Source organism: Elgaria multicarinata, chromosome 4 (assembly GCF_023053635.1).
Source record: "Elgaria multicarinata webbii isolate HBS135686 ecotype San Diego chromosome 4, rElgMul1.1.pri, whole genome shotgun sequence".
NCBI lineage: Eukaryota > Metazoa > Chordata > Lepidosauria > Squamata > Anguidae > Elgaria > Elgaria multicarinata.
Genome location: NC_086174.1, coordinates 90,854,187 through 90,881,564, shown reverse-complemented (window position 1 = coordinate 90,881,564; position 27,378 = coordinate 90,854,187). Strand labels below are relative to the sequence as shown.

At 39.5% G+C, this 27,378-nt stretch overlaps 1 protein-coding gene across 1 annotated transcript; it reads right to left on the bottom strand.

Moving 5' to 3' along the window:
- Positions 1-419: 419 nt before the first annotated feature.
- Positions 420-27,378, bottom strand: HDAC2 (histone deacetylase 2). The gene is made up of 14 exons (XM_063124763.1): positions 27,209-27,378; positions 19,672-19,784; positions 18,458-18,575; positions 17,857-17,931; positions 16,817-16,955; positions 15,271-15,412; positions 10,204-10,296; positions 10,013-10,121; positions 8,855-8,995; positions 4,753-4,861; positions 3,995-4,125; positions 2,691-2,846; positions 1,029-1,086; positions 420-798 (listed from the first exon to the last, which is right to left on the bottom strand). Exons 1-14 carry the CDS (start codon positions 27,258-27,260, stop codon positions 768-770), a joined length of 1,467 nt encoding a protein of 488 aa, XP_062980833.1. The 5' UTR covers positions 27,261-27,378; the 3' UTR covers positions 420-767.

Below are 27,378 nucleotides of genomic sequence, written 5' to 3'. Positions count from 1 at the left end.
AGAAACAAACATATAGATTTACAGAGAAAGACATTTCTTATCTCAAAGTATCAAAATTTGTTGATGTCAGTACTTTTTTTTTTAAGTTACATTACTTGCATCTCTTATCATTGAACATACCAGTTCAATTATTTTCCTAGAATTATTTGTGAACCGCCCAGAGAGCTCCAGTTATTGGGCGGTATAGAAATGTAATAAATAAATAAATAAATAAAATTTAAAGTATCCTTTTGGTAAGTAATCCTCTAGTTAACAGAAACCTTTCAATTCAACATTCCCTGTCTGCCCCAATAATGAACCATTCAAGGAGTATTCTTTGTGAACTGTCTGAAATAGTTCAGCACAATTTCAAGCTTCATCAGACTCCTTCATAACAGTCTTACTAGTGTGAAATTTACTGGGCAAAGATAGACAAGACAGGCAAGTACAATTTTTTTAATAAAGATATAATTACAAAAAGGGGTAAAATCAGTTTAGGAAAGGCAAATTTTAATAGATCAGTTTAGACGTTTAACATGATAACTCACAACCATTTTAAATACTATTACTTAAAGCCTGGTGGAAGGAACAAATTTTTGCATCATAATTAGGAAATTCACAATACAACTTGCCAAAAACCAAAACACAGTTGTTTGAAAATAAATATGCTTCATGCCAAATTGTACAAAATGAAAATCAACAGTCTCTTCCCAATATGAAAAGCTCCTTTTAGCATTTTTGTTTTCAATTTAGTATTGTGTCCTTTTAATTGAAGTGAGGCTTTATATTCAAGGATTGCTGAGCTGTTCTGATTTTGTGCTGTTTAGAGGGGGGGAAAAGCCAACTATTAACACGGGTCACAATTTAATGTTGATCTCTGCTCATTTAAAGACAGTAAGTGTTGCATGGCTCATATTACATTTTTTTAAATAGCTATTGATACAGATCTGTTGTCATCCATAATAGATAGCAGGTGCTTAATTAACATTTCCAAGTTAATGAAAGTTCTGAAGCAGAGGCACATTATAGGAAAGCCACAATTTACTTACCCTTTGGTATCTGTCTTTTCACCACTGCTATCCTTGGATTTATCTTCCTCTTTAATATCTAGAATGAATGAGCAATGGCAGTTTTACATCGGCTAACATAAATAGTGCAATCCTATACATGCCTACGCAGAAGTAAGCCACAGTGATTTTAATGGAATAAACTCTGGGTTATGTATATATAGGACTGCAGTTAACAAATCACAGTAACAATGAAAATTGATAAAAGAGTTTGAGTGAGGTTACACCTCTGTAAGGCTCTACACATTTTGTAAATCTTTCAAATAAAAAATATCACACGGGTTAAAGAGATATTCTAGTAAAGATGAAAATTGCTCAATTAACAATCTAAACAAAGAATACACAACTTCTGACTGTAACCAAAGGAAATCAAGCTATCATGGATTATTCCCTGTGAATTGATTTAGCCACTACACAGTGTGTTGTAGTGGCTAAAGTGTTGGACTTGGAGTCAAAAGATCCGGGTTCTAGTCCCCTACTCGGCCATGGAAACCCACTGGGTGACTTTGTGCCAGTCACAGACTCTCGGCCCAACCTAACCTCACAGGGTTGTTTTTGTGAGGATAAAATGGAGAGGAGGATTATGTGCACCACCTTGGGGTTCCTTAGAGGAAAAAAGACGGGATATAAATGCAATAAAAAATAAATTGATATCCCAGCTGTTTTTGCAAATCCAGCAAGACAGCAAAGACAGGTAGCACACCCAACATTTGGTTTAGGTCACAGGTTGCCTATGAAACCATACTGAGAAGAAACAAAACACATTTATTTCACAACTTTATACCATATTCATTTGGAAGTTTTAGGATTATCTCTACCTATAAAGTGGAAAGTATGTGTGTGTCACGTATGTCCAGAAATGTTTACCCATTGCCAAGTACGGTACTGCCTTAATATTGTTCACCCAGACAGGTCTTTGTGTACATGGATCAGAAAAAGTCTAAAAACATGAATTTTTGGGGTTTTAGTATTTTCAAAGAATTTAATAAAAACCTAGATTTACGCATACTACTCCCAGGATGCCTTGGGCAGAACTCCCAACATGCCTTGGGTAGGAGACCAGACTTACTGGCCTTTGGCAGCCATTGTGATTTATAAGGTCAGTGTCAAGCAGTCAACCAAATACCATATAAAAGGAAACAACCCACATAAATGGGCTGCATCTATTTGCAGTATCTCCTCCCACCTGCCATGTGTGGGTTTAAAATCATAACTAGATACAACAGTGTGGCTTTGAGAGGCCAAACTCTGGACATTCTCAAAGGCACCCCATCCTGATATTGCTGTTTTCTCAGAAACTGAGGGAAGCACATGCACAGCCTTCACCCATAAGAGGGAACGAAGGAGGCAGTAAAGGGAAGCACTCTGCACATGCCAACATAGGGGGCAAGTAGGTGTGCCGGCCCTGAACCTTCAGTACAGGGTCCTGATGGAGCACTTGGTGGGCAAGAAGTCCTGGCAGGACTTGGCTGGAGCGGGGGGTGTCCACTGACAGCCGCTTACTTCCCCTCCTTCATAATACTACCCCTCAATCCTCTAGAAATTTATTATTTATCAACAGACCCGAGCAACCCCAGGCATATCAGCTAGTAGCCTATAAAATGCAACAGAGAAGAAAATTTGGTTTAGTCATTGACCTCTTACCTGCTTTTTTGTCTTCTGTTTCTTTTTTGTCTTCTTCTAATCGGGCTTTCTTTGCTCCTTTCTTATGATCAGCAACATTTCTGCGCCCACCTTCCCCTTCATCTTCAGAATCAGAAAATTCTTCGTCACAAGCTATCCGCTTATCAGATGCACGAACTAGAATTAAAATGGCAAGGTTAGGTTCTTCCAGGATCTTCTTTCTGTGCATTTCATTTCTCTTATCACTGGGAAACTGCTGAACACAGTATTCTGTCACATGTTTTCTAATCCTGCCACTGTAAAGGAAGTCTTGCTGCATTGATCACAGCCATCATGAGAAGACTCTCTACATGACAGCAATGATCTCTTCAGTAAGATATTCTATGATATGGTGTGTGAGCAATAAGCTTACCACGAGGTTGTAGTTTTCAACAGCATTTCTGTAATCTACTTCTACATTTCAGCTAAGAGACACAATCCGCTGGGAGAGGAGCGCGTGGGGGGGCACGAGGCCGGGGCAGGCAGTGCACCGGCCAAGGGCCGGAATGCCGGAAACAGAGTGCTGGGAGATGGGAGGTGAGACCCTGCTGGTCTATCCTGGGATGCTTGAAGGTGGATTCCTGCATGGAGCGGGGGGTTGGACTCGATGGCCTTATGGGCCCCTTCCAACTCTGCTATTCTCTGATTCTCTCTCTCTCTCCCTCTGGAAATAACATGTAATTTCTATGTTGGACATGACATGGAAGAAGCATCTGTAAAATGATTAATATGTGCACATTCATGGCCAAAGTCCAAAATAGCAGTTGCTATTGCAAAACAGAAACTGCAACACACTCATGACCTAAATATTTCCTTCCTGAAAGTGGGAAGCAAGAGACAACAACAACAGATTTTCAAGGCCAATCATTAGGTTTCAATTACTAAGATACATCCTATAATTTGACTAAGCTAGTCATATGTGTAGTTATTTAAGCTCCAAGAGAACACTAGCGAGATGGTCAACCAATGTAGTAATAAATAAAAAAGCTGGAACAGAACTGCCCCAATAAGACAGATGGGGCACAAACTGACCAACCAAAAACAAATTAACTCTAGCACTTTGTGACAACAATGATATATATGAAGGCAAAGAGGTTGGGGAATAACCACGAACGGTAACAAAGTTAAGCTGACTCTAAGGGATAAGTCAACCCTGAAATCATTATTATTTATTTATATAGCACCATCAGTGTACATGGTGCTGTACAGATAAATCATACAAACTTATATAATTTTAACCACGTTGCTTAGACTTTGTGAGTCTTCTAATGTTTGCCCTTTCTTACTAGAAATACGTTTGTCTGGATCTTCCCCATCTTCATCCCCACTGTCTTCATGAACAGCATCTTCAGGAATGGCCTGCATCTGTACACCAGGAGCATGAGGCAACATGCGCAAATTCTCAAATAAACGCTGCCTGCAAAGCAAGTAACCCAGAGGAGAGTTATTACAATACGATTACAATACAACTTTCATCCCAATGTGTATTTGTACTTTCTTAATTCTCTTCCATGCAAAAATATCCAGCTGCCTAGGGATCCTAGGAAACTGACATGAAAAGCAGGTGACATAGCAAGACCCCAAGTTCTCTTGCAAATAGGTCAAGGTATCCCAAGGAAATATACCAAAGAACCTAATGGGCCACACACACTTTAAAAACTACATGCTCTTGGATAATATCGCTAGAAGACAAATTCATTGTAAATGTATTTGAAGTAAGTAACAATAATAGCAAAGGTTTTTATGATCATGTATGCTACACATCTACAGACAGAACAGTTTCCTGAGAACAATGGCTCCTTTGCAATATCACTATGGTACCTCTAAACAAATAATATTTTAATGAAGTAGACCAATTTTTGAAAATGAAAAGCAAAATTCCTTCCAACTAATAAATCAGCAGTTCCTACTGTTGTTCCCAGGAATTTTCCCTGCTTCCTAGTGGACTGGGGGGAAATTACATTATTACTCCTGTGTCTAACAAACAGTGGCAAAGATTCAGACCTTTATACTATCCATAGCAAAAGTAGGGATTATTACTTACTTAATCTTCTCCATATATTCTGGGGTGTTCTGATTTGTCATATTTGATGGGCTAATATGCAGCTTGAAATCTGGTCCAAAATACTCAAAGTAGTCATTGTATGGCAATTCTGTTGAAACAAGATTGAAGTATAATGGCTTCTTAGACAGCTTTATTACTGGGTTCCATTACAGATTCTCACATCATAAACACTGTCATATTTGACATTGCTGAAAACATCATTTTCCTCCACATTACTTAATGCAGATAAAGAACAAAATCTTCATTATGGGACAGTGCTCAGAACTGTTCTAAGTGATGATGTAGCTAAGCAAAGGAGTGTTATAACTCTGAAATGGGAAAATGGAGTGTTGGACTTACCATGAGGGTTCCTTTTCTACAGTGGATGGAGGGTTTCCTAGTCTAGGTTGCTCTTCCCACTTGCACTAGAAGGCAGGGCCAAATTTGCAAAAAGTTGAAGTAGCCTTCCTTGCATGGGAGAGCGCCTCCCAGTTTTGGAAATGAAATACCTCAAAATGTATTCCAATCAACAGTTGAATGAGGAAAAAATAGCAAGAACAACGGATAAAGGAGAAAGAGAAGTATTTCCCATGGGTCCAACCTTTAGATTAGCTGAATAAAAATTATCAAGGATCTGGGAAAATTATTTCCCTCCTAGCAGCGAGACAAAAAACTCATCTGGGTGAGTAGGACACCCTCCATCCACTGTGTAAAAAGAGCCCTCAAGGTAAGACCAACATTCCATTTTCCTACAGTGGAAGAGGATATCCTAGTTTGGGATGTTCCTGAGCAGTACTTTCTGAAGGTGGGCCTCTCGCTGCTTTACAATTTAAGTAGAAAACTACCCACTGCAAAGCCCGCCAGCTGAAGGACGCTTCAGCAGAAGCAAAGGTATTCAACTTATAATGGTGGACAAAGAAGGAAATGGGAGGCCAAGTAGCTGCTCGACAAATGTCAATCAAGGGAGCATTGGTACTGAATGCAGCCAAAGTGGCTGCGTTCTTCATGGAATGAGCTGTAATACTCTCAGCAGCAGCTAAAGCCTAATAGCACAGGGAGATGCAGACTTTGATCCATCGTGAAAGTGTTGCCACTGAAACCTTTCTTCCCATAGTGGCTGGGTAGAAACAAGAAACAAAAACAAGGGGAGAAAAGCACCCAAATCAGGTGAAAAAAAGGGGACAGAGAAGCAAATTCTCAGGATGCTAAACTTTTTATTTGTAGGTTGAAGAGCCCAACGCGTTTCCACCTATATCTTTTCAAGGCCTACTTCAGGGGGCTTGAAAAAATAAAAAATGGCATTCTTGAGTTTTTAGTACAGGCCAAATATATCTTGCTCACCCCTACGTACATCTAATTTGTGCCATTCCTTTTCTTTTGGTGTTTGAGGGTTGGGACAAAAAGTAGATAAGGTTAGTTCTTGAGATAGATGGTACAAGCTGTTCACTTTGGTAGGATCTCTGTGTAGAATTACGTAGTCCTTATAAACAATGCAAAGTTCCTTTCTGGCTAAGAATGTGCCAAGCTGTGACACCCTACATGCTGACATGATGGCAACTAAAATTAAAACTTTCCAAGGAAGAAATTTTAGTGTCTTTGCACATAGAGGTTCAAAAGGAGGTTTCACTAATCCCTTCAAAACCTTATGGAAATTCCATGAAGAAAATCTGTTCACAGTTTCAGTAAAGAGGCTCCTCGAAGAAATCTCTTAATATGTGGATGCTAGGATAGGGGAGCCTTCCAGTTAGTGCCACAAATGGTGCTAAGGGCCACATCCCGTCTTTTTAACGTATTTGGCCACAGAGCCAGATCTAACCAGGCTTGTAGGAAGGCCAACAAATGTTTAACCCCAGCACTCAAAGGTTGGAATCCCTTGTGTCTGCACCAGTGGCAGAAAGCCCTCTGTGTGGTCTTATAAATTCAATTTAAAGAGGCTCTGCGAGCTGCTAAAATGGTGGAAATGACCTCTTCACTGTATCCCCATTGTTCTAATTTGCCCCACTCAATCTCCATGCGTGTATTTGTAACCAGTCTGGGTCAGGAAGGAAAAAAATACACTTCCCTGACTTAGGAGATCCCTTGTTGAGGGTAGCAGCAATGGATCCTGGATAGACAGAGCTAGAAGGTTGGAAAACCACACACTTTTGGGCCATGCTAAAGCCACCAGTATTACTTGTGCTTGCTCCAGACGAACTTTCCCAAGAACCTTTGATTAGGAGAGATAGAGATGGGAGGGCATATCCAAGCGTCTTGGGCCAGGCCACTGAGAGGGAAACGATCTGATCTACCCTTTCTGTGGTACCTGGACATAAGCCTGCTCACCTTGCAATTGGTTGTAGAATGTATAAAAGCAGTCTGCAGGTGAAGCTCCGCTGATGCCCTGCTTTCCATAGCTAGGCAGGACCAGAACTGGGAGGCACTCTCCCACACAAGGAAGGTCTCTTTGACTTTATGCAAATTTAGCCCTGCCTTCTGCAGCGAGTGGAAGGAGCAACCCAGACTAGGAGGACACCCTCCTCCACTGTAGGAAAAATCCTAACTTGTCCTTTTAAGCAAGCATATTTTTCAAGATTACATGTGCTGCATTTACTTTCTTCAACAGAAATCTAGGATCTTCACTGTCATATCAGAATGAAACTTATTTCGACCTTGTGTCTACTGACATATTTCACATACCACAGCATATTAGAGATCTAAAGAGCTTGGTGTTGATTTAGTTCAACAATGAACACGTTTATCGATTTCAACAATTTGTACACGGCTAATGCGGTTTAATTAATTTTATGATCATTTTATAAAACATCTGTGCTCAGAGAGATAAACATCTAGGTAGGCTATCGAAAGCTACCAAGAGCTTGGCTAAAGAGCCAAAAGCTACATGGGTCCAAAGAAGATCTTAATGATTCAGCAATCAGCACAAACCTAAGCAGACAAAGAATGACAATATGTAAGAGTCTCTTCTGTGAGCTACCAGAAGAATGTTCTGTAACAGGCCAGTATAGGGTCGATGTCAAGATATAATATAGTGCAATGAAATACATTTGTAGCTACAGAATACTAAGAATCCAAGATAAGAACTATTATGTCCCATTGACTTCAGTGGGGAAAGTTCAGCATGTGCTTAACTGAAATCATTGGAACTTTGCTTGGACTGTATTTTAAGATCGTGTCACATTTTCTTTCTTCTTACTCGTTATTTGCTTTAATATTTAATTTTTATTCATTTAAAATTACATTTAGGCCATCTTTAAGGGCAGAGCCTTTAATACCCTCTGGGTTGTATCCCACACTAGTGTTACTTAGAGTAGACCCACTAAAATGAAGAGGTCTTAAGTTAGACTAAGATGGGATACAACGCCGTGTTGCATCAGCTATGAACTATTATTTAATCCACGCTGAGCTGCAGTGATTGTGTGAACTGACCCAGTATCATATCATTGTCCCTTTGAAATATATATCCTTTAACTACTGGATATTAAACAGCATAGATTTAGTAAAATGTGGCTTCACGGTGGGTGGTGGCGCATTCATGTGTGTTCATAAGCCACTGTGGGTGGCAGCACATGCTAGTTCAAATATTCAATCCTCAGCGAGTGGTTGCCATGGTTTGCTGTGTTGTCGAATCTGGGTGGTAGGGCTTGTTTGATGGTTAAACAACCCTCAAATAAGTCCACAACAGACCATGGGGTTTTTAACCCTCAAATAATCTCTGCCCACCCACACTCGGATGACGTGACAAGCCACATCCAGGGCTTGAAGAGTCAACATGGCATCCGGCAGTGCCGCAGCTTATCGTAATTTAAATAATCCACAGTGGGTTGTGATGATAGTGCAAACCAGGTCATTATCTCATAAATAACAGCACTTTGTCTATGGTTTTAGGTACCAACATTAAATCCTAAACAATATGAGGAAGATTCCAAGGTCTGAGTACTTAATTTGCCTATCCTACGAACGTGAACACGATGTTAGTGGAGATTACTTTAGGATGCTAATCAGATAGCTAAGGCAGAGAAAAGTATAGCTCACTTATGTAATTCTTAGGGCAACAAGCAACCTAAGAGACCTTGGTGTAAACCAAATTATTTCTCAGAATACTCACCATTAGGAATTTCACAATCTAAAGCAACAGCAGTCTCGTAGGTCCAACATCGCGCGACATTACGTATGGTATATCCACCTCCTCCAAGCATCAGAAGAGGCAAATTGAAAGTCTTCACAACTTCCACACATTTAGCATGGCCTGCCACAAATCATGTACATATAAAAGGCATGTAGTTATATAAACTCATGAAATTCACCCAAAGACTACACAATGAAGACTTTTAGATGGGAACCTCACCTCTAAAATAAGATTAACCACAACTGAAGTGATGCAAGAACTGCAAAATGTAAACAGGATGGAATGAGGCACAGAACAACACTATTTTGGATTCATTTTTCTGTTTTGTTGAACAGAAGCACACATAATTAAACACAACGAATGTATTAATTCTGTAATTTACAAATAAAATGCACTGCATACAGGATGCAGTTAAAACAAAATACTGGAAATCTTATATTTCATATATTATGTCATATTTTGGAGCCGTTTCATATATAGCTGTACATCACTGGCTTTCTCTCCATGCGAAATGTAGTAACCAAGCCCTAAACATATTTAAGATCACACAAAATCAGACCATCACGTATAAAGGCCTCTACATGGAGTATCTTTCTCACATGTTCCTTACATGACTGACCAAAAGGAAGCATATTGCTTCTTCAAGACTTCTGCCAAGATAAGTGTCTGAATGTGATCCATCTCCACCAAAGAGCATTTGAGGTGACAGCAGGTGATGCTAAAGTTCTATCTGTGATAGCTCATTCATACATGCAAATAATCACTTGATCTTGTAGATACACTTGAATGTGGAAGACAGCACTTTGAAATTTAGATGAAGGGTTCAAAGGATTCAAAGCAGAAAGGAAATGGATGATTATGAATTGGAGAAAAACATAATAATGAAGAATTAATGCGCCCAGTTGTCTAAAAAAAAAACCCAGCAGCTATGGTAAAGCATTGCATAACTATTAGCACTATAGATGCAATGGGATGAAGGAATGTGTCTGGGTTTGTTCAGAATCCTATACTAATGTATAATGTTAGAAAGTTTCCCACAAGAGAACAAAAGTCATGAAACATTTTCACCAAATCTCTATTTCATAATGGTTTGAAAGCATACATAGTTGTGAATCTTCAGAAATGTTTTTCTCTTACCTTTGACAGTAAGATTAAAACATCCCAGTCTGTCACCAGACAGTGAATCTGCCCCACATTGCAGCACCACAGCACTAGGCTGGTACATCTCCATGACTTTGGATATAATCTGCAAAGAAACAGAAAGGATGTTACAACTTCAATGGAACCTCACAATATCAGCTTTTAAATGGTATTCAGAATATACTCACTGGCTTAAAAATCTGTCCATATGACTCATCATCTATTCCATCTCTCATTGGAAAGTTGACAGCATAATATTTGCCTTTTCCAGCACCTATGTCCTATAAAGAGAAGAGAAAGTGCACTGATATCAAAAGCCAAATAAATAAATAAAATAGCATGACTTTTTGTGCTTAACTCTGGACCAATGGGGCTAGGACTGTGCTTTAAAGTACTATAGATAGTACCCCAGGTATAACAAAAATATTGAGTGCGAAATTAATACCAAAATTATATACACAGAAAAGGTATCATAATATACATTGGATATTCCAGCTTAAAATCTGTAGGTAAAGCATTTGATTAGTGCAGTAGAAGAAATCAATGCACAAAGAAATACACCCAAAAGAACAGGAGGGGAGACATGTGACAATACAGAAGAATCAGACCCAAAAGCCTAATTTGGATTTTATGCCTTTATTCAATCTCAATAGAGTGTGGTTTAGAATCATTATGGGAGATAAAATAGTCTCTCTTATCAAGAGTGGTGAATGTATAAAACAGACACATATGGGCAGATGAATTGCAAAAGCCAACCAATTACCTGGGAATGGGGAGTAATGTCATGGGTCTGCTCTGTCAGATCCATAAAGTCACATGCTATATCTACAAGAAACGTGCCACAATTCACTAAGTGAAACACAAAGATTATTCCTTTCCCTCTACCCTTTAACATTCAGAATGTAGAAATGAAATATATGGTCTACCATGTAAGTAATATAATAGCTAAAATTCCTTTAAAAAAAGCCATTTTGATTTCAGTACAAAAACACTCATGTTTACCAGTATGAAGTTTTATTATCTTTCTAGAGGGGAAGCTGTGTTAGTTTGTGGCAACGAAAACAACTGGAAGTCCTGTGGCACCCTTAGGGTGAAAGAATTAATTGTGGCACAGAGTATTATGCAGCCTGGCTACAAGAACAGTGACACCAGCCGTCATTTTTTTAATGTACAAAAGTGAAGCACTTCCTCCTCCTTCCTGTATGAGCTTGAAGCACAGCTTTTAAATGTTTGCATAGTAGTAGGTTTTCAAAGAACAATGCTGAAGCCTCTTATGGAGGAGTTCAAAAGTGTAGTAAGGTTATTTTTTATTGACAGATGTCCCTCTTCACAGTTCCAGAAGAAGCAAAACTGGCATTTAACAGCACATGCTCAGTTTTTTTTAACTGACCCCAGAATAGTTGTTTTAAATGGATATTGTCTGCTTTTATGCTTTTTATAGTTTTAAATTTTGCATATTTGTTTTTTTATGTTCACTGTTTTAATCTTTGTAAACCGCCCAGAGAGCTTTGGCTATGGGGCAGTATATAATGTAATAAATAAATGGTACAATGTGTCTTGACATATAAAGCCATTTTAAAAACCACTATATCCAAAACCTAAGCTCCTATTCTTCATTAGATGACCCACAAGTCACATCTGGTTCTCCAAGCCTTTCTGAATGGCTTGCTGAGAACTTCCTGCCTCTTCCCTTCCTATTGCCATTGTATGTGTAACCAGTGGTCTGACTTAAGAAGTGCCAGGCTGGATCAGACCAAGGTCTGTCTAGTCCAGCACTCTGTTCACACAGTGGCCAACTTAGCCATCGGCCAGGGGCCAACAAGCAGGACATGGTGCAACAGCACCCTCCCAACCATGTTTCCCAGCAACTACTGCCTCGAATACTGGAGACACAACCATCAGGGCTAGTAGCCATTGATAGCCTTCGCCTCCAGGAATTTATCTAACCCCCTTTTAAAGTCATCCAAATTGGTGGCCATCACTACATCTTGTGGTAGTGAGTTCCATAATTTAACTATGTGCTGTGTGAAGAAGTACTTCCTTTTATTTGTCCTGGATCTCCCACCGATCAGCTTCATGGGATGTCCTCCTGGTTCTAGTATTTTGAGAGAGGGAGAAAAATGTCTCCCTATCCACATTCTCCACACCATGCATAATTTTGTACACCTTTATCATGTCTCCCCTTAGCCTCTTTTTTTCCAAGCTAAACAATCCCAGCTGATGTAGCCTTCCCTCATAGGGAGATGCTCCAGCCCCTTAATCATTTTAATTGCCCTTTTCTGCACTTTTTCCAGCTCTATAATATCCTTTTTTAGGTGTGTTGACCAGAACTGGACACAGTATTCTAAATGAAGTTGCACCATAGATTTGTATAAGGGAAGTATGCTACTGGCAGTTTCATTCTCAATTCTTTTTCTTATAATGCCTAACATGGAGTTTGCCTTCTTTACAGTGGCCGCACACTGGGTGGACATTTTCATCAAGCTGTCCACCACAATCCCAAGATCTCTTTCTTGTTTGGTCACCACCAGCTCAGATCCCATTAGGTTATACTTGAAGTTGGGGGGGGTTTTTTGCCCCACCTTACACATTGCTTACATTGAACCACATCTGCCATTTGGATGCCCACTCTCCCACAACCCCTTCACAACCCCTTTGTGTTTTAACAACCTTAAATAATTTGGTGTCATCGGCAAACTTGGCCACTTCACTGCTCACTCCTAATTCCAGATCATTTATGAATAAATTGAAAAGAATTGGTCCCAATCTCAATCCCTGTGGGACCCCACTATTTACTTCCCTCCATCAGAAGAATTGGTATAAAGCAGTTTATGTCCCCAAGTTACTGTGGTTGTGGTGTTTTTTGAAAAAACAAAACAGTATGAATGTGTAGTATCACAATAAAACTTTTTTGTTAAATACTGTATTAAGCAGTCTGTTTTTTGGTTGTGGAGGGATACAAGGAAGTAAAGACAATATTGTCCAGAAAATCCCAGACAATGTTGATCTAGATACAACAAAATTAAGTATATAGTGCCATTAAAATACGTAACACACACAAAAGCCAGCCCAGAATCTTAAAGAGATTACACATTATCTATCCTTTTATTACAGACTGTGGTACAGAAAGCCTGTCATGTTCAAAGTTAGCAAAATGAAAATTAAGATTAGATCACCTAAAATAGGGTGACCATATAAAAAGGAGGACAGGGCTCCTGTATCTTTAACTATTGTGATGAAGAGGGAATTTCAGCAGGTGTCATTTGTATGCATGCAGCACCGGGTGAAATTCCCTCTTCATTACAAAAGTTAAAGCTGCAGGTGCCCTGCCCTCTTTTAAATCTGGTCACTCTAGTATAGTTCCTGCAGCTTTAACTGTTGTGATGAAGAGGAAATTTCACCAGGTTCTCCATATATACAAATGACACCTGCTGAAATTCCCTTTTCTATGCAACTGTTAAAGATACAGGAACCCTGTCCTCCTTTTCATATGGTCGCCCTACCTAAAATGCATTCTGGTTTGATTTAGCTAAGGAATCAATGGTATGTGACTTGCCTTCTGGACAAATGACTGTGGATTTCAGTAGACTAGATTTAATAAGAAGTGAACTCTTAAATGTACTTCACAGGTGAAAGACTAGTTTAAGGTCAATGCTTCTGCTCTTTAGAAGAAATTCATTTCACCTATGTTTAGCATGAAGCAACAGTACCATCTTGTGGCCAGTCAGGTTGAAACAGAAAAAATATCTAAGCCAATATATTCCATTTTTATTGAAAAGCGCAGCCATCCCCAACCAGATTACCGTCCAGACATGCTGGGACTACAGCTCCCATAATTCCTAGTCAGCATGGCCATAAAAAATAAATATTTTGGCTTAGCCAATAGTGATTATAGTTGGGAATTATGGGAGTTGTAATCTAACATGTCTGGAGGGCAATCAGGTTGGGTAAGGCTAGGAACAAAAGAAATGAATTCCACAGCTCGCAGGAGCGGTTATTAATGGAAACAGCTATGCTGAGACTAGGCCATTATTGGCCTAACACATTTAACAACACTGAAAAATACCTAGTTAATAGCATCTCAGAAGCTTCAGTGTCATTAAGGACATCTGGGCAACTTAAACCTGGCAAAATAGTACTTCTCTAATATTTCTGCAAACCACTGAAGAATCTGTGTAATTGGCAAAGATACTTTACTTCCATAAATAACCAGAAAATCTAGGGATCTTTGTGTTCTTAGTCTCTGCACTTCTTGGACAACAGAAATAGTCTCTGGCTCAAGTGAATACTGATTGATATGCTACCATGAGAACCAAGAGTACAACCCCATCCATGTCTTTCTAGAAGTAAGCCTGTTAAGTTCAATGGGACTTATTCCCAGGTAAGTGTACCCTTAGTACTTACTGAACCTGTTCAGATGATACACTAAGCCATGGTTAGGCCGCTAACCCTTTTGTAGCAAATGGTTAGTGTGTGTGTTTAAATGTTATGTAGCCACCATGGTTAGGAATGGTTCACACAACATGCTAAACCATAATATTTAGCTCAAAATGCTTAACCACCATGGCTTAGCATGTTGTCTGAACAGGGCAATTGTTAGGTATTGTTTCTACAGCTTGTTCTGTTTAGGTGAACATTAAAAATATACTGAATAAAGATACCAGCCAAGTGTGGGTCCTTCAACTTGGTGGTGTGTGTCAGATGGTTTCAGGGGCTGTAGCATGGCAGCCAACATAGATACAACGTTAAACAGTGATTAAGTAAACTATGGTCTGAGGCTGGTTTGCCTTGGTCAAGAACACGTCCATCTCCACATTTTACATTTCTTTCTCCATGAACTTAAATTTCTGTTCTCCTTTCCTGCAAACTGCTATTGCAGGGATAGTACTGTCTCCAATAAACATACTAGACAGCGCTTGGTTGTACAATTGATGCAGTTGACGTAATTGTCAACTGAGAGCAGAAAATAGCTTTTTAGCAAGTAAAGCGGTATATAAATGTCAATAAAGAAAACAATACTGTACCTACACCTATAAACAGACCATATATGGAACCAGATGCAGGTGCAATTATGTCATCATTAAATTAATGTTAGGCCTTTTGACCCTGACCAATTGTGAGTGCACTTGTTGAAAAGGAAAAACAGAAATGAATAACTAATTTAATTTAATTTAAATTAATTTGAGAGTCAGCCTTAAGGACACTGTTTGCAAGATGCTAGCTTAATCAGATGATAAGCTCAAATCTGAACTCACCCTCAAATCCCCTGTGCCAGGGAAATATTCACCATATTTATGGAATGATACTGTCATAACACGATCTGTTGTATAAAATGCTTCTTCAACACCATCACCATGATGGATATCAATATCAATGTATAGCACTCTTTGGTGGTATCTGGGAGGGAAATAAACAGTTTTAGCAAAGCAGTAACAATGAAAAGCACCAAAGATTTAGCCCTATATCTAAAATTTGCCCTTCTGCATTTAGGGGCTCTGGCTGCCCCTCAACTTCCCTCTGGCATTCCCACATCCTGAACCTGGTTCATGTGTATGCTTCTTTGCCTTAATTGGCTTTTCTCCTGTACTCTTCTCCTGTTTCTATAGTATTCCTCAAATAAACTGCTAGCCCAAGTACATTTCTATTTTGTACCAAAGTTGCATATTAATAAATCTTTCTACACTTTTTTCTTATGGCTATTACTGTTTCCCTTGATATTTGTCTAGTGTATGCTCCCTGTGGTGAACTGGAAGTTCTTTAAAAAAAAGAGCCATGCTAGTCATGTACACATCTACATATCTGCGTTTATGTGCATGTGTGATTTTGGACATAAAGTAACAGCTTAAGAACTCACTAGAGTATTTATATTCTGAATAGACTTCTTCAAATAAGTATCAGGCATTTGCAATGTTAAGGCAGCCGTTTACCCTGATGACTGAGAGATTCAGAACCTTAATCCGCTACCCTTTTTTAACTGGCATTTTCCAACCTCAATGGGCACTAGTACAATTCGTAGATAATTTCATACTCCTAACTATAACGTTGGCATTGTTACAAGATATTGAAATTCATCCAAATAAAGAGGATAGGACTGATCCCCTAATACCCCAATTAAAGGCTACGTTCGAACAATCACAGCAGGGTGAAAAGCCATGATAGCTGCTCCTCCCCCCTCCACCCCCGTTTGCGTGCAACTGCTATTTGCAACAGAAATAGTCTCTGGCTCAAGCGAATACTGATTGATATGCTACCATGAGAACAAGAGTACAACCCCATCCATGTCTTCCTAGAAGTAAGCCTATTAAGTTCAATGGGACTTATTCCCAGGTAAGTGTGCATAGGACTACACCCTTACAGTACAACTGCAGCACAGGTTGGCATGTCTTTTTTGTTCTGTAGCTGCTACTGCAAAGTTCTAATTTATCTGCTACCCAACGGGGAAAGAATACTTGTGTTTTCTCAGAAAGCAAACTATCTATGATAACCAAAACAATATATATATATATATAATATATATATAATAACCTGATATATTACAAAACTGTGAAGCCTAATATTGGAAGTGACTGCTTTTTCATTATTATTTGACATATAGGAGACATCTTTTTTAGCAGCAAACCTGTTTTAAAAAATTGAACTATTCAGAATAATGTTTTATAATTACATTATTCTGTTCTATAATGTTACAAAAAAAAATTGAAGCTACCAAGAAACAATGATCGCTAGTAATCTGGTCAACATACAACCCTTAACCCCAAAGCCAATCACTTCAACTTTTCTACAAGACAAGTATGAACTTACTTCAGTAACTCAAGAATAGCAAGCACAATATCATTGACATAACAGAAGCCAGATGCCTCTGACTTCTTAGCATGATGAAGTCCTCCAGCCCAATTAACAGCCATGTCTGTCTGCTGTCTGTTCAATTTTACTGCTCCAGCTAAAGAAGCATTACAGAGAAAAATGTAGTTAAAATTTTGTATTGGAATGAAAGAGTGACTGGAGTTCACACAATATGACAACCCACACTTGAGTAGTGGTTTTGAGCATTGGTTGTTGTTGAAAAAAAGGTTGTGTTGTGTGTACCCAGCCATGCTAACAACCAGTGTTTGTTAGCCACAAACAACCCACAGAATGTAAGCCTATGCGGCAGGGTCTTGCTATTTACTGTTTTACTCTGTACAGCACCATGTACACTGATGGTGCTATATAAAGAAATAAATAATAATAAATATAATAATAATAATAATAATAAGAAGAAGAAGAAGAAGAAGAAGAAGAAGTTCAAAACTCAACCACAAACCATGGGTTCTCTTTGTGGTTTGTTTGTGGTTAACAAACCCTAGTTTGTTAGCATGGCTGGATTCACACAACACAAACCATGTTTCAACTGCACTCACATTTCAACACATATTTAACCTTGAGTGGGGGTTGCCTTCTTGAACGAATCTGGCCAATGACTTGTGAAAAACAGTAAAAGCTTCATTTACTACATATCAGCTGTGTCTAGATTTTAACTGTTTAACTTTAGACACTTATACATTTCATGTACCACATTATGAAGCGGAACAAATTATTAACTATTAATGCAGATTATTTTCTTTTAATGCTTTTTCTTTCAGTGAATCGTTTTAAATTTCTATTCACTTATTTACCCCCATTGATTATCAACACTATAAAGGCACTATCAAAATTACTTCACGCCTGCTCCAACATTAAAAGTCAAAATCTCTCACAATGTGATTTAAAAGCGAATGTTTTCAAAAAGTGCTAATGCTATTTAATTTACAGCCCTTTAAATGTAATAACTCTACAAGCAATCTTAAAGAATATTTACTTACCCACAGAGCCTCCTGTAGACAGCTGACAGAACTCAAATAGTCCATCAAACACAGGACAATCTTCTCCAACATTAACTATACAAAACAAATTTCATTAATCCTCAAGTTTCTTGTCCCCAAGTGCATAATACTTTATTTTTAGGGTGGGCACATTGGTCAATTAATCAGTCAAACATTGTAAACTATTCAATGAAGTGAAAAATGCCACTGTGTAGATGGTACCATTCCAAATGTGGCCACACCACTAATTTCAGTACACTTTTTAAAAGAGCCTGAGGGACAGAAGCAGGTGAACCATGGAGTTTCCTCATCACCAAAACATTGTCAGGTAACTGGACAAGCCTGAACAAGTTTTGAATCTTAAAATTAGAACAGCAAGCAAAGAACAACTGAGAACGCTAATAACTCACTAGAATTCAGACAGAAGGGGTACTACTGCACATTAAACTAAAATAGACAATAACAACACAGAGAAAGAAATTCACTTTGTGAAAAATGTTTAGGCTTTTCTTGTACACAATGTTAGAAAATCATCTATGTTTTGGAAAAAGGTTCTCAAACATTAAGGATTTATTTGCATTTAGTTCAATATCAAACTTACATCTTTGCATCTGTTTGCTATACTCAGACATATTGTCAGGTCTTATCGAGCGAAGAAATTTGATGTACTCATCACTGTGGTATTTGGTCATTTCTTCTGCTGTAGCTTTGTGGGGCCGCTAGTAACAAAAAGACTAAAATGGATCCAACACGAAATAAAAAGCAGCAGTATTTCAAATAGTTCACTTGAGAAAAAATTGATAATCAGACACACAGTAAATAGATACTTGCTGAAATATCTCAAACTATTTCAGCTTTGGGTCTACCACACTCATAGGTACAAAACAATTCTTCTATAGATTTTACTGTCGAAGGTTGGAATAGGGTGTAAGACATGTAAGGACTAAATCTAACATCATGATTTTCATCCATGGAAGAGAACATCTGTCATATATACTATCTGGATATCAAATCCATGTGCATTTGGTTTGGTGTAATATTTTCATAGGTATTTTTCTGTAGGCCTTAGTACTCTCCACAAAGCAGCATTAAGAGAATTGGTCTCGCCGCTCTGACCATGTAACTCCACTTCTGAAATCTCTCCATTGGCTTCCAATTCACTTCAGAATCCAATATAAACTTCTCATGTTGACCTACAAAGCTTTTCACTGTCTAGCTCCTTCCTATCTCTCCTCTCTCATCTCACACTATTGCCCCGCTCGTGCTCTTCGCTCCTCTGATGCCATGTTTCTCGCCTGCCCAAGGGTCTCTACTTCCCTTGCTCGGCTTCGTCCATTTTCTTCTGCTGCCCCTTACGCCTGGAACGCTCTTCCAGAACATTTGAGAATTACAAGTTCAACCACAGCTTTTAAAGCTCAGCTAAAAACTTTTCTTTTTCCTAAAGCTTTTAAAACTTGATTTTGTTCTGACTTTATACTGTTAGTTTTACCCTACCCAGTGCCTGTTTACCCTACCCTGTGCCTGTTTGCATTCTCTTCCCCTCCTTATTGTTTTATTATGATTTTATTAGAATGTAAGCCTATGCGGCAGGGTCTTGCTATTTACTGTTTTACTCTGTACAGCACCATGTACATTGATGGTGCTATATAAATAAATAATAATAATAATAATGGTCTTAGTGCTTTCCACAATAAAACTAGATGTTGACCTGGAATTCAAGATCCTAGGAAAATTTCTGAAAATTAATGTTCGAAAAACATATATTATATTATCTTCACTGGACATTAACTTTTAAATGATAGAATGTATACTCACGTAAATTTCCATTTTTCTGTACAAACCATAATTTAGCAACAAGTTGTGCGTCATGCGAATCCTATGAGGCTTCATTGGGTGCCCTTGCCCATAATAATAGTTCCCAATGTCACCTAGAAGTAAACAAATGAGTCATCCTTGAAAGTCTAACCATTACTTTTTCTAGTTTTATTTGGTCAATTTTCTCTCTCTCTAGTCCACAGTACAATCACCAGTCACAAGAGGAAACTGCCTTCCCACTTTAGCAAACATTCCTTTTCTTATCCCCCATTTACAAACTGAGGTTTGGAAGCACTCAGAACTTGCAAGGCACAGCAAAATCAAAGAGAGTCACTTGCATCCCAGAGGACACGGGGAAGCAGCAGCATTAGCGGTGACTAAAAAAATGGCTTGTTACCATCATTAGACAAAGTTTGTGGTTCCCTGCTTTAGAATAACTTAATATTACTTTAAGCAAGACAAAAGGGATCATTACAGACAGGGATTGGGAAATTTTCCAGGGCTCCCCCACCCCCACGGAAAATTTTCAATTTCAAGTTCATTAGTAAAAATATATGCTAATTGTTAATACAATATTAGGCAAGCTTGACAGTTCCAAAGTTGGAATTAATGTTTTCCAAGTGATTATCCCTAGCAAGTATGTGAGAGAATACATCTACATTACTGAAACACATGTATGCCTCAGAGAGAAATGGAACTAATAAATAATGGGAGTGAAACTGAAGGCGGCCTAACAACCTTAGTCGAAGAGAGTTGAACTCTTTGAAATAGATGAGTGGTTGTCAGCATTTCATGCATACTTCTTTGGGTGCTAAAATTAATTAGTGTATCAACAGTTTTCAGTTGCATCGTGGATTGTTGTTGAATTGTGGGGTATTGTGTTGGCTGAACCCAGTCGCAATGACAAACCATAGTTTGTTTCCAAGAACAACCTGCAGTTCACAACTTAACAACAAACCATGGGTTCTTGTGTTTCGAACTTCGTCAGAATCCAATGCACATCACTAGTATTTATATTGGATTTGTTTTTTTAAAAATGTTGTGTATAATGCCGCAAGAGCCCTAGTGGATGAAGGCTGGCTTAAAAAACAAAAGTGTCCATTCATAAATCTGCTCCATCCCATTTCCACATTAATCTGAACATTTTGAAAAATCTACATGAAAATTCATATTAAATAAGTATTTCTGAATGAATTATCTCACATAATACTCATTACTAAATGTGTTGTGACCTAAAACCCATATTTTTGTACATTTTTGAGCACAGAACTGCAAAAACCAAGGAGAACCCATGGTTTATTCTTGGGTTGTGAACTCTGGGCTGTTTGCAGTTAGCCTATAGTTAAACCACAGTCTATAATTCAGCCCATGCTCTTGGCAAACCAGGAAATTTTCTCCACGAACCACACCAATGTTAAAAGACCTGCTTCTCTCCCAAGCCTTCTGTGCATGCCAGAGGTTGTAGAGGAGGGATTAGTGCTGTTGACAAATAATGGATGGCTAGCAAATCAAGTTAACATTTCTGGATCTGATGAGGGTTTTATTAGACATGACAGAATCAGCAGGACTCAGGTCAGGTCCTGCTGATTCCCTATAAAGCTGGGGAGAAGTACAATTCAATATCACAACATGACAGGTGAAGGAAGTTGAACCCTACCCCAACATTTCAATGCTTTTTTGTTTGTAACTTCCCAAAGAGCAAGTGAAATACCTAAACAAAGCAGTTTGGCAGTAGGAAGAGAGTTTAGCTCTTTCCCCACCACTTAAGGCAATCTCCCTGCTTTATAGGGGTTCAGGACCCCTCTACTACCATTTTGACTTGCTTACTCCTTAGTCTAGCACTAGAAGAATTGACTCTGCGAACAGGAGTTCAGTATTTGGCCATTGACATTTATAAGCAGACTCGCAAAGAACCCCATTCAGGCCGTATGTGTGTTTCAAAGACTCTCAGAAGCCCAGAGAAGCAAGGAGCCACTCTATCTTTGCATTTCTAGAACACTGGCAACAGATTCTAGACACTGGCAGACAATTGCAGCCTACTCTTCCATTAGGAGACAAGGACTTTCTTTTATCCAAGTGGCAAGAGCAACCTTTCCTATACGCACCTCTCTACATCTTGCCAACCAGGAGAAGTCCATAGCAGAAGCTCTCAGGGCAGTTTACAAAGATTAAAACATTTAACATTAAGTACTGATATACAAAATTTAAAACCATAAAAAGCATAAAAACAGAATACATACAATATCCATTTCAAACTATTCTGGGTCAGTTAAAAACTGAACATATGCTGTTGAATGCCTGGGAGAAAAGTCTTGACCTGACACCCAAAAGATAACAATGTTGGTGCCAAGTGAGCCTCTTCGGGGAGCTCATTCCATAATTGGGGGGCCACCACTGAAAAGGCCCTCTCTCTTGTTGCCATGCTCCAAGCTTCCCTTGGAGTAGGCACCCGGAGGAAGGCCTTAGATGTTGATCACAGTGTACGGGCAGGTTCATATTGAGAGAGGCATTCTGTCAGGTATTGTGGTCCCAAGCCATGTAAAGCTTTATAAGTTAAAATCAGCACCTTGAATCAGGTTTGGAAATGTACAGGCAACCAATGCAAGTGGGCCAGAGTCAGTCTTATATGTTCGAACCTTCTGGCTCCTGTAATCAATCAGGCTGCTGCATTTTGCACAAGCTTCAGCTTCTGAAATATCTTCAAAGGCAGCTCCATGTAGAGCACATTGCAAAAATTCAACTTGGAGGTTACGAGAGCATAGACAACTGAAGCCAGGTTATCCCTGTCCAGATAGGGGCACAGTTGGGCCACCAACCAAAGTTGGTAGAAGACACTCTGTGCCACCGAGGCCACCTGAGCCTCAAGTGAAAGAGATGGTTCTAGGAGAACCCCGAAGCTATGAACCTGCTCCTTCAGAGGGAGTGCAACCCCATCTAGAACAGGTTAAACATCCTCTATCTGGTAAGCAGAACCACCCACCAGCAGCATCTCAGTCTTGTCTGGATTGAGTTTCAGTTTATTAGCCCTCAATCAATCTGTTGTCGCTGCCAGGCACTGGTTCAGCGCATCCACAGCCTCACCTGTTGAAGATGAAAAGGAGAAATAGAGGTGTGTGTCATCAGCATACTGATGACAACACACTCTAAAACTCCGAATGACGGCACCCAACCGTTTCATGTAAATGTTAAACAACATGGGGGACAAGACTGACCCTTGTGGAACCTCACACTGGAGAATCCATGGGCCAAGCAATGTTCCCCAAGCACCACCTTCTGGAGCCGACCCACCAACCACTGCAATGCAGTACCTCCCACTCCTAACTCAGCCAGATGCTGCAGAAGTATACCATTCGATGGTATCAAAAGCCGCTGAGAAATCAAGGAGAATCAACAGAATCACACTCCCCCTGTCTTTCTCCTGACATAGGTCATCAAACTGCTGTTACCATGCCAAAGACACTCTACACAGATTCATTTAAGAAAGAGAGCTTCAGCTTTGCCATCTCTTAACTTTCTTGTACACGGTGTTTCAGGCACAGGTAAAGAACAGTCACAGATGACGTGCAAACACTCTCAGAGAATCTGATATGTTTAATTATATGAAGAGAATTATGGAACTGAGTGTACTTTTTCTTCTACCTCTTAAATAATATTCATATCTGTGAGAAAGATGCCTACATGCATATTATAACTCAAATATTTGGAATCCTTCAGTTCAACCTCAGGGACAAACAACTTTCATTTCTGATATTCTACAACATTTAGACAACTTTGTGTTTGTGTGTGTGTGCTTTGAAAATACATCTAGATTTTCAAAATACTAGTCACACACCAAGATCCTAACACCGACCATTTTTCTTTCATAAAAGTCAAATCTCAGTTCACACTAGGGACCCTCTTTACTTCCTCAAAAGCTAAACAAAGAAGACTGAACAACAAAGGATGAGGCTGTAACTGCCATTTTGCCTTTCTTGGCAGCATTTTGGAAATCTACACTTGGCTGCAACACTTCTGCCTCTGCAAAGCATATTATTCACAGTTCAGCCCATCTTTTACATCCATGGGTGAAAGCCACAACTATCAACCCTAAAACTCTCCATACAAAATATACAAAGTGCAAAGCACCTCTTGAGAATACCCTTTCTTCATCTAGGTCCTTCCAAGCATAACTATCAGATTCATCTATTTATATTTCAGAGTGTAAATGGCTATATTTTAGCCTTGTAAATAAACCACCAAAGTTACAATAGCTGCATTTTTATTTATTTATTTTACTACACTGCTGAGTGCTGGCAGTGGAGGGATAGAGACCTGAATTTCTATACTGAGTGTGCAGGATGGAGCTTTCTTCTTCCAGAAGCCCATTTGGTTTCTGCGCTTGAAACAGAAGAAGGAGAAAGCACTTCATTGGTTACCTGGTTACAAGGTTAATTCATTTAATCTGATTCAAAGCATATTTAATTGAGGGCAATATTCCAAAGATATGTGTTTAGCAAAGGAATGACAATCTAACATTACAGCTAACTAGTGCTGTGAGTATACTGGAAAACTCTGAATAGGAAAAAAATTTGAAAAAATGTTCACATGCAAACTAGGATAATTTGCATCAGACTACTTTCAGTTTGCATTGAAAAAGTATCCGATGCCAAAGAAAATTGGCTAATGTAGCACATTTAGGGCACAATCCTGGCTGTGGGATGCTAAGAGTTGTAGGGGCTTTTTTCTGCCTAAACATGCATACGATTACACCCTTATTTACTTGTATTCAGCGAACAAAAAAACTTTAAAATGCGCCCCATTATGATTTTTTTTTGGTCCCATATTCCACAAGTATTTGACCTGAAATATTCAAGGATAAAATTAAAGCACACTTAATGAGATTTCTGTTATATTACGTCAATATTTTTGGTGGAATACTTGTAAAATTGAAAAACAATAATATGTACTTCTGTTACATTGTTTAAATGTAAGAAAACACCACCAAAGTCCTGAATTACTGACACACTACGAGAGCAATCACATGGCCCCTAGATAGCATCTGGGAGGCCACAGAAATTTTTGTATTCTTGGATTCAAGACCTGAGACAGTGCTCCGACCTTGGACTCTGCAACCCAAGCTCTCGACCGCTGCCTCTCCCTCACAGCCACTGCAGAGAGGACCACGTTGACCACCTCTGTGAGCTTGCACATGTGATCTTGGAGAGGAGGGAAAGGGTGTGTGCCAGTGGCAGGGGAGGAGATGACTCACGCCATATCCCCAGCCATCCCCAACACCTTGGCTAGAGAGGCAAAAATGCCTGCCTAGCTAAGTTCAGAGGCTTAGGAGTATCAAGGGTGGATCCAATAAGATTGCATCCTAATACATTTTAGCAACCGAAAGAACTGATCACCAAAGCTGACAACCATTCATCTATTTCAACACGATTCATTTCTCTTCCAAAGGTTGCTAGTTTAGCTATAACTACTTTATTAGTCCCATTTCACACGAGGCCATTATTTTAATGACATATACCGTATTTCTTCAATTGCAGGATGCCACTGATTGTAAGACGCGCACTAATTTCAGTACCACCAACAGAAAATAAGCTTTGATTCTAAGAATAATTGCGATTCTAAGACGCACTCCATTTTTAGAGATGTTTATATAGGGAAAAAAGTGCATCTTAGAATTGAAGAAATAAGGTATTAGGGTGAATGTATGAAAAGGAGGACAGGGCTTCTGTATCTTTGACAGCGGTATCGAAAAAGGAATTTCAGCTGGTATCATTTGTATGCATGCAACACCTGGTGGAATTCCCTCTTCAGCACAACAGTTAAAGCTGTAGGAGCCCTGCCTAGCATGACCAGATACAAGGTCAGTGCAAAAGAACCCTCTACTTCTGAGACACCTGTGTATTTAGATTTTTTGAGCACTGTTCCTCTCCTCCCTGACCCAGCAAGCCCAATCACTTCCTTAGCACCAATCGCTGATTAGAGATCAGAGATAAGGGAGGCTAGTGCTCATGGCAGATATATGGGGCACAGAGGGGGATCTGGCAGGCCACCAGAAGTGGCTTAGCCAGCTGCTTGCATCCTTCCCTTTTTGCACAAATGACTTTTCCGCCATTTCCTTCTTTTACCTACACACAAAAGGATGGATACAATTTATACAATTCCCTCCTAGTTTCTTTACTTGTAGCCTTTTCAAGAAGATACAAAGTTTTTCTACACTGCCTTTCCTTTCTCAATTTGTAAGATTAACAGCAAAAATGATAATAAAAAATAACTCAAACTGAAGCATCCAGACCTTTTCTGTTGTTGTTAAAGTAGCTGAGAAGTCAACTAAGTTTCCATTTTAAAACAATTATCAAAAGAGCATGTTTTAAATATCTGTATTTATAGAAGTATCCCTGAAGAGAGCTGTCCAGACTTTTTTTTAAAAAAAAGTTTAATAATGTTCCATCTTATTCCAAAGGTAAGGAAGCTCTGACCTTCCAGATTAAGTTGGACTTCTACTCCCTCAGCCATGACCACTGTCCATACAAGCTGGGAGTTGGAGTCCAAAAATATATGATTGGCCAATATGATTCTCACCCCTGACAATTATAGCTAATCCTTCTTCCTTTTGTGCTTCTTGGTAGCCATTAATTTCTACTGAATTTAATAAAGCTCATTATCTCCATTTTATCAACATAAACAATTTGAAAAATAATAGATCTTTAAAACTATTAAAATTGATTTTTCAACAGGACAATATTTTAAAATCTAACTAATCCCTTTAAGTTATCAGAAATATGAATCCATAGTGATATTTCATGTTTTTTTGTGGGAGGGACCTACTGCATGTGTGGGATGAGAGACAGTTGAATAAGGCAGTACAAGGGCTATTCTATGAGATCCTTCCAATGAGGAGAGCTCCGGACTTTGTTCTGAGTTCAAGTCTTCCATGGATTTACCATGTGTCCTTGGTAAATCCAGTACACTCTTAATCTAATGAATTCAGTGGATTGGACCCAAACTTAATCACGAGTAACTTAAGACTCATTGATTTCAAACGATCTACTCAAAGTACGACAAAGTGTGGATCCAACTCAACGGGATCTAGTTCTGGGCAAGTCTCAGATCCCCACCTGTAAAAGAGAGACAGACAGACACATCTTGCAAACTGATTGCAAATAGACAGGGGTAGATTCGCGAGGAAAGGAGACTGTACTCGATTAAGGGAGAAAGAGGTAAGAAAAAGATCAGCACTTTACTTCCATTCTGATACAGACACAATAGGTAAAGAAGCAGATATTGGGGGGGGGGGGGTAGTGGGGAAGGGGGCGGGGCTGCATGCGGCGCGTGCGCCGGAAAGAGAAGGCGCGCGAGGACAGAGGGGAGGATGGGGAAGGGTGGGGGGGAGCTGAGGCCAGAACCAAAGAGCGTGAAAACAAGGCCCGGGCGGGGGGTGGAGAGAGACAGAGAGGCAGGCGGAGAGGTCCTCTACCACCCCGCACCCGACACACACACATAACAAAAAACGACGCCCCGCCCCCTCAGTCCCTCCTTCCCTCACCGTCGTAGTAGTAACAGACTTTCTTCTTGCCGCCTCCCTGACTGTACGCCATGAAGCCGTTTAGGGGCAGGCCGGGGCTGGCTTAAGCTGGAATGGCAGGGAAGGGAAGCGGCGAGAACTTGAGGCAGCGAGGGCGCTAGCGGTGGTGGCGGCGGCAGGAGGGACGCCGG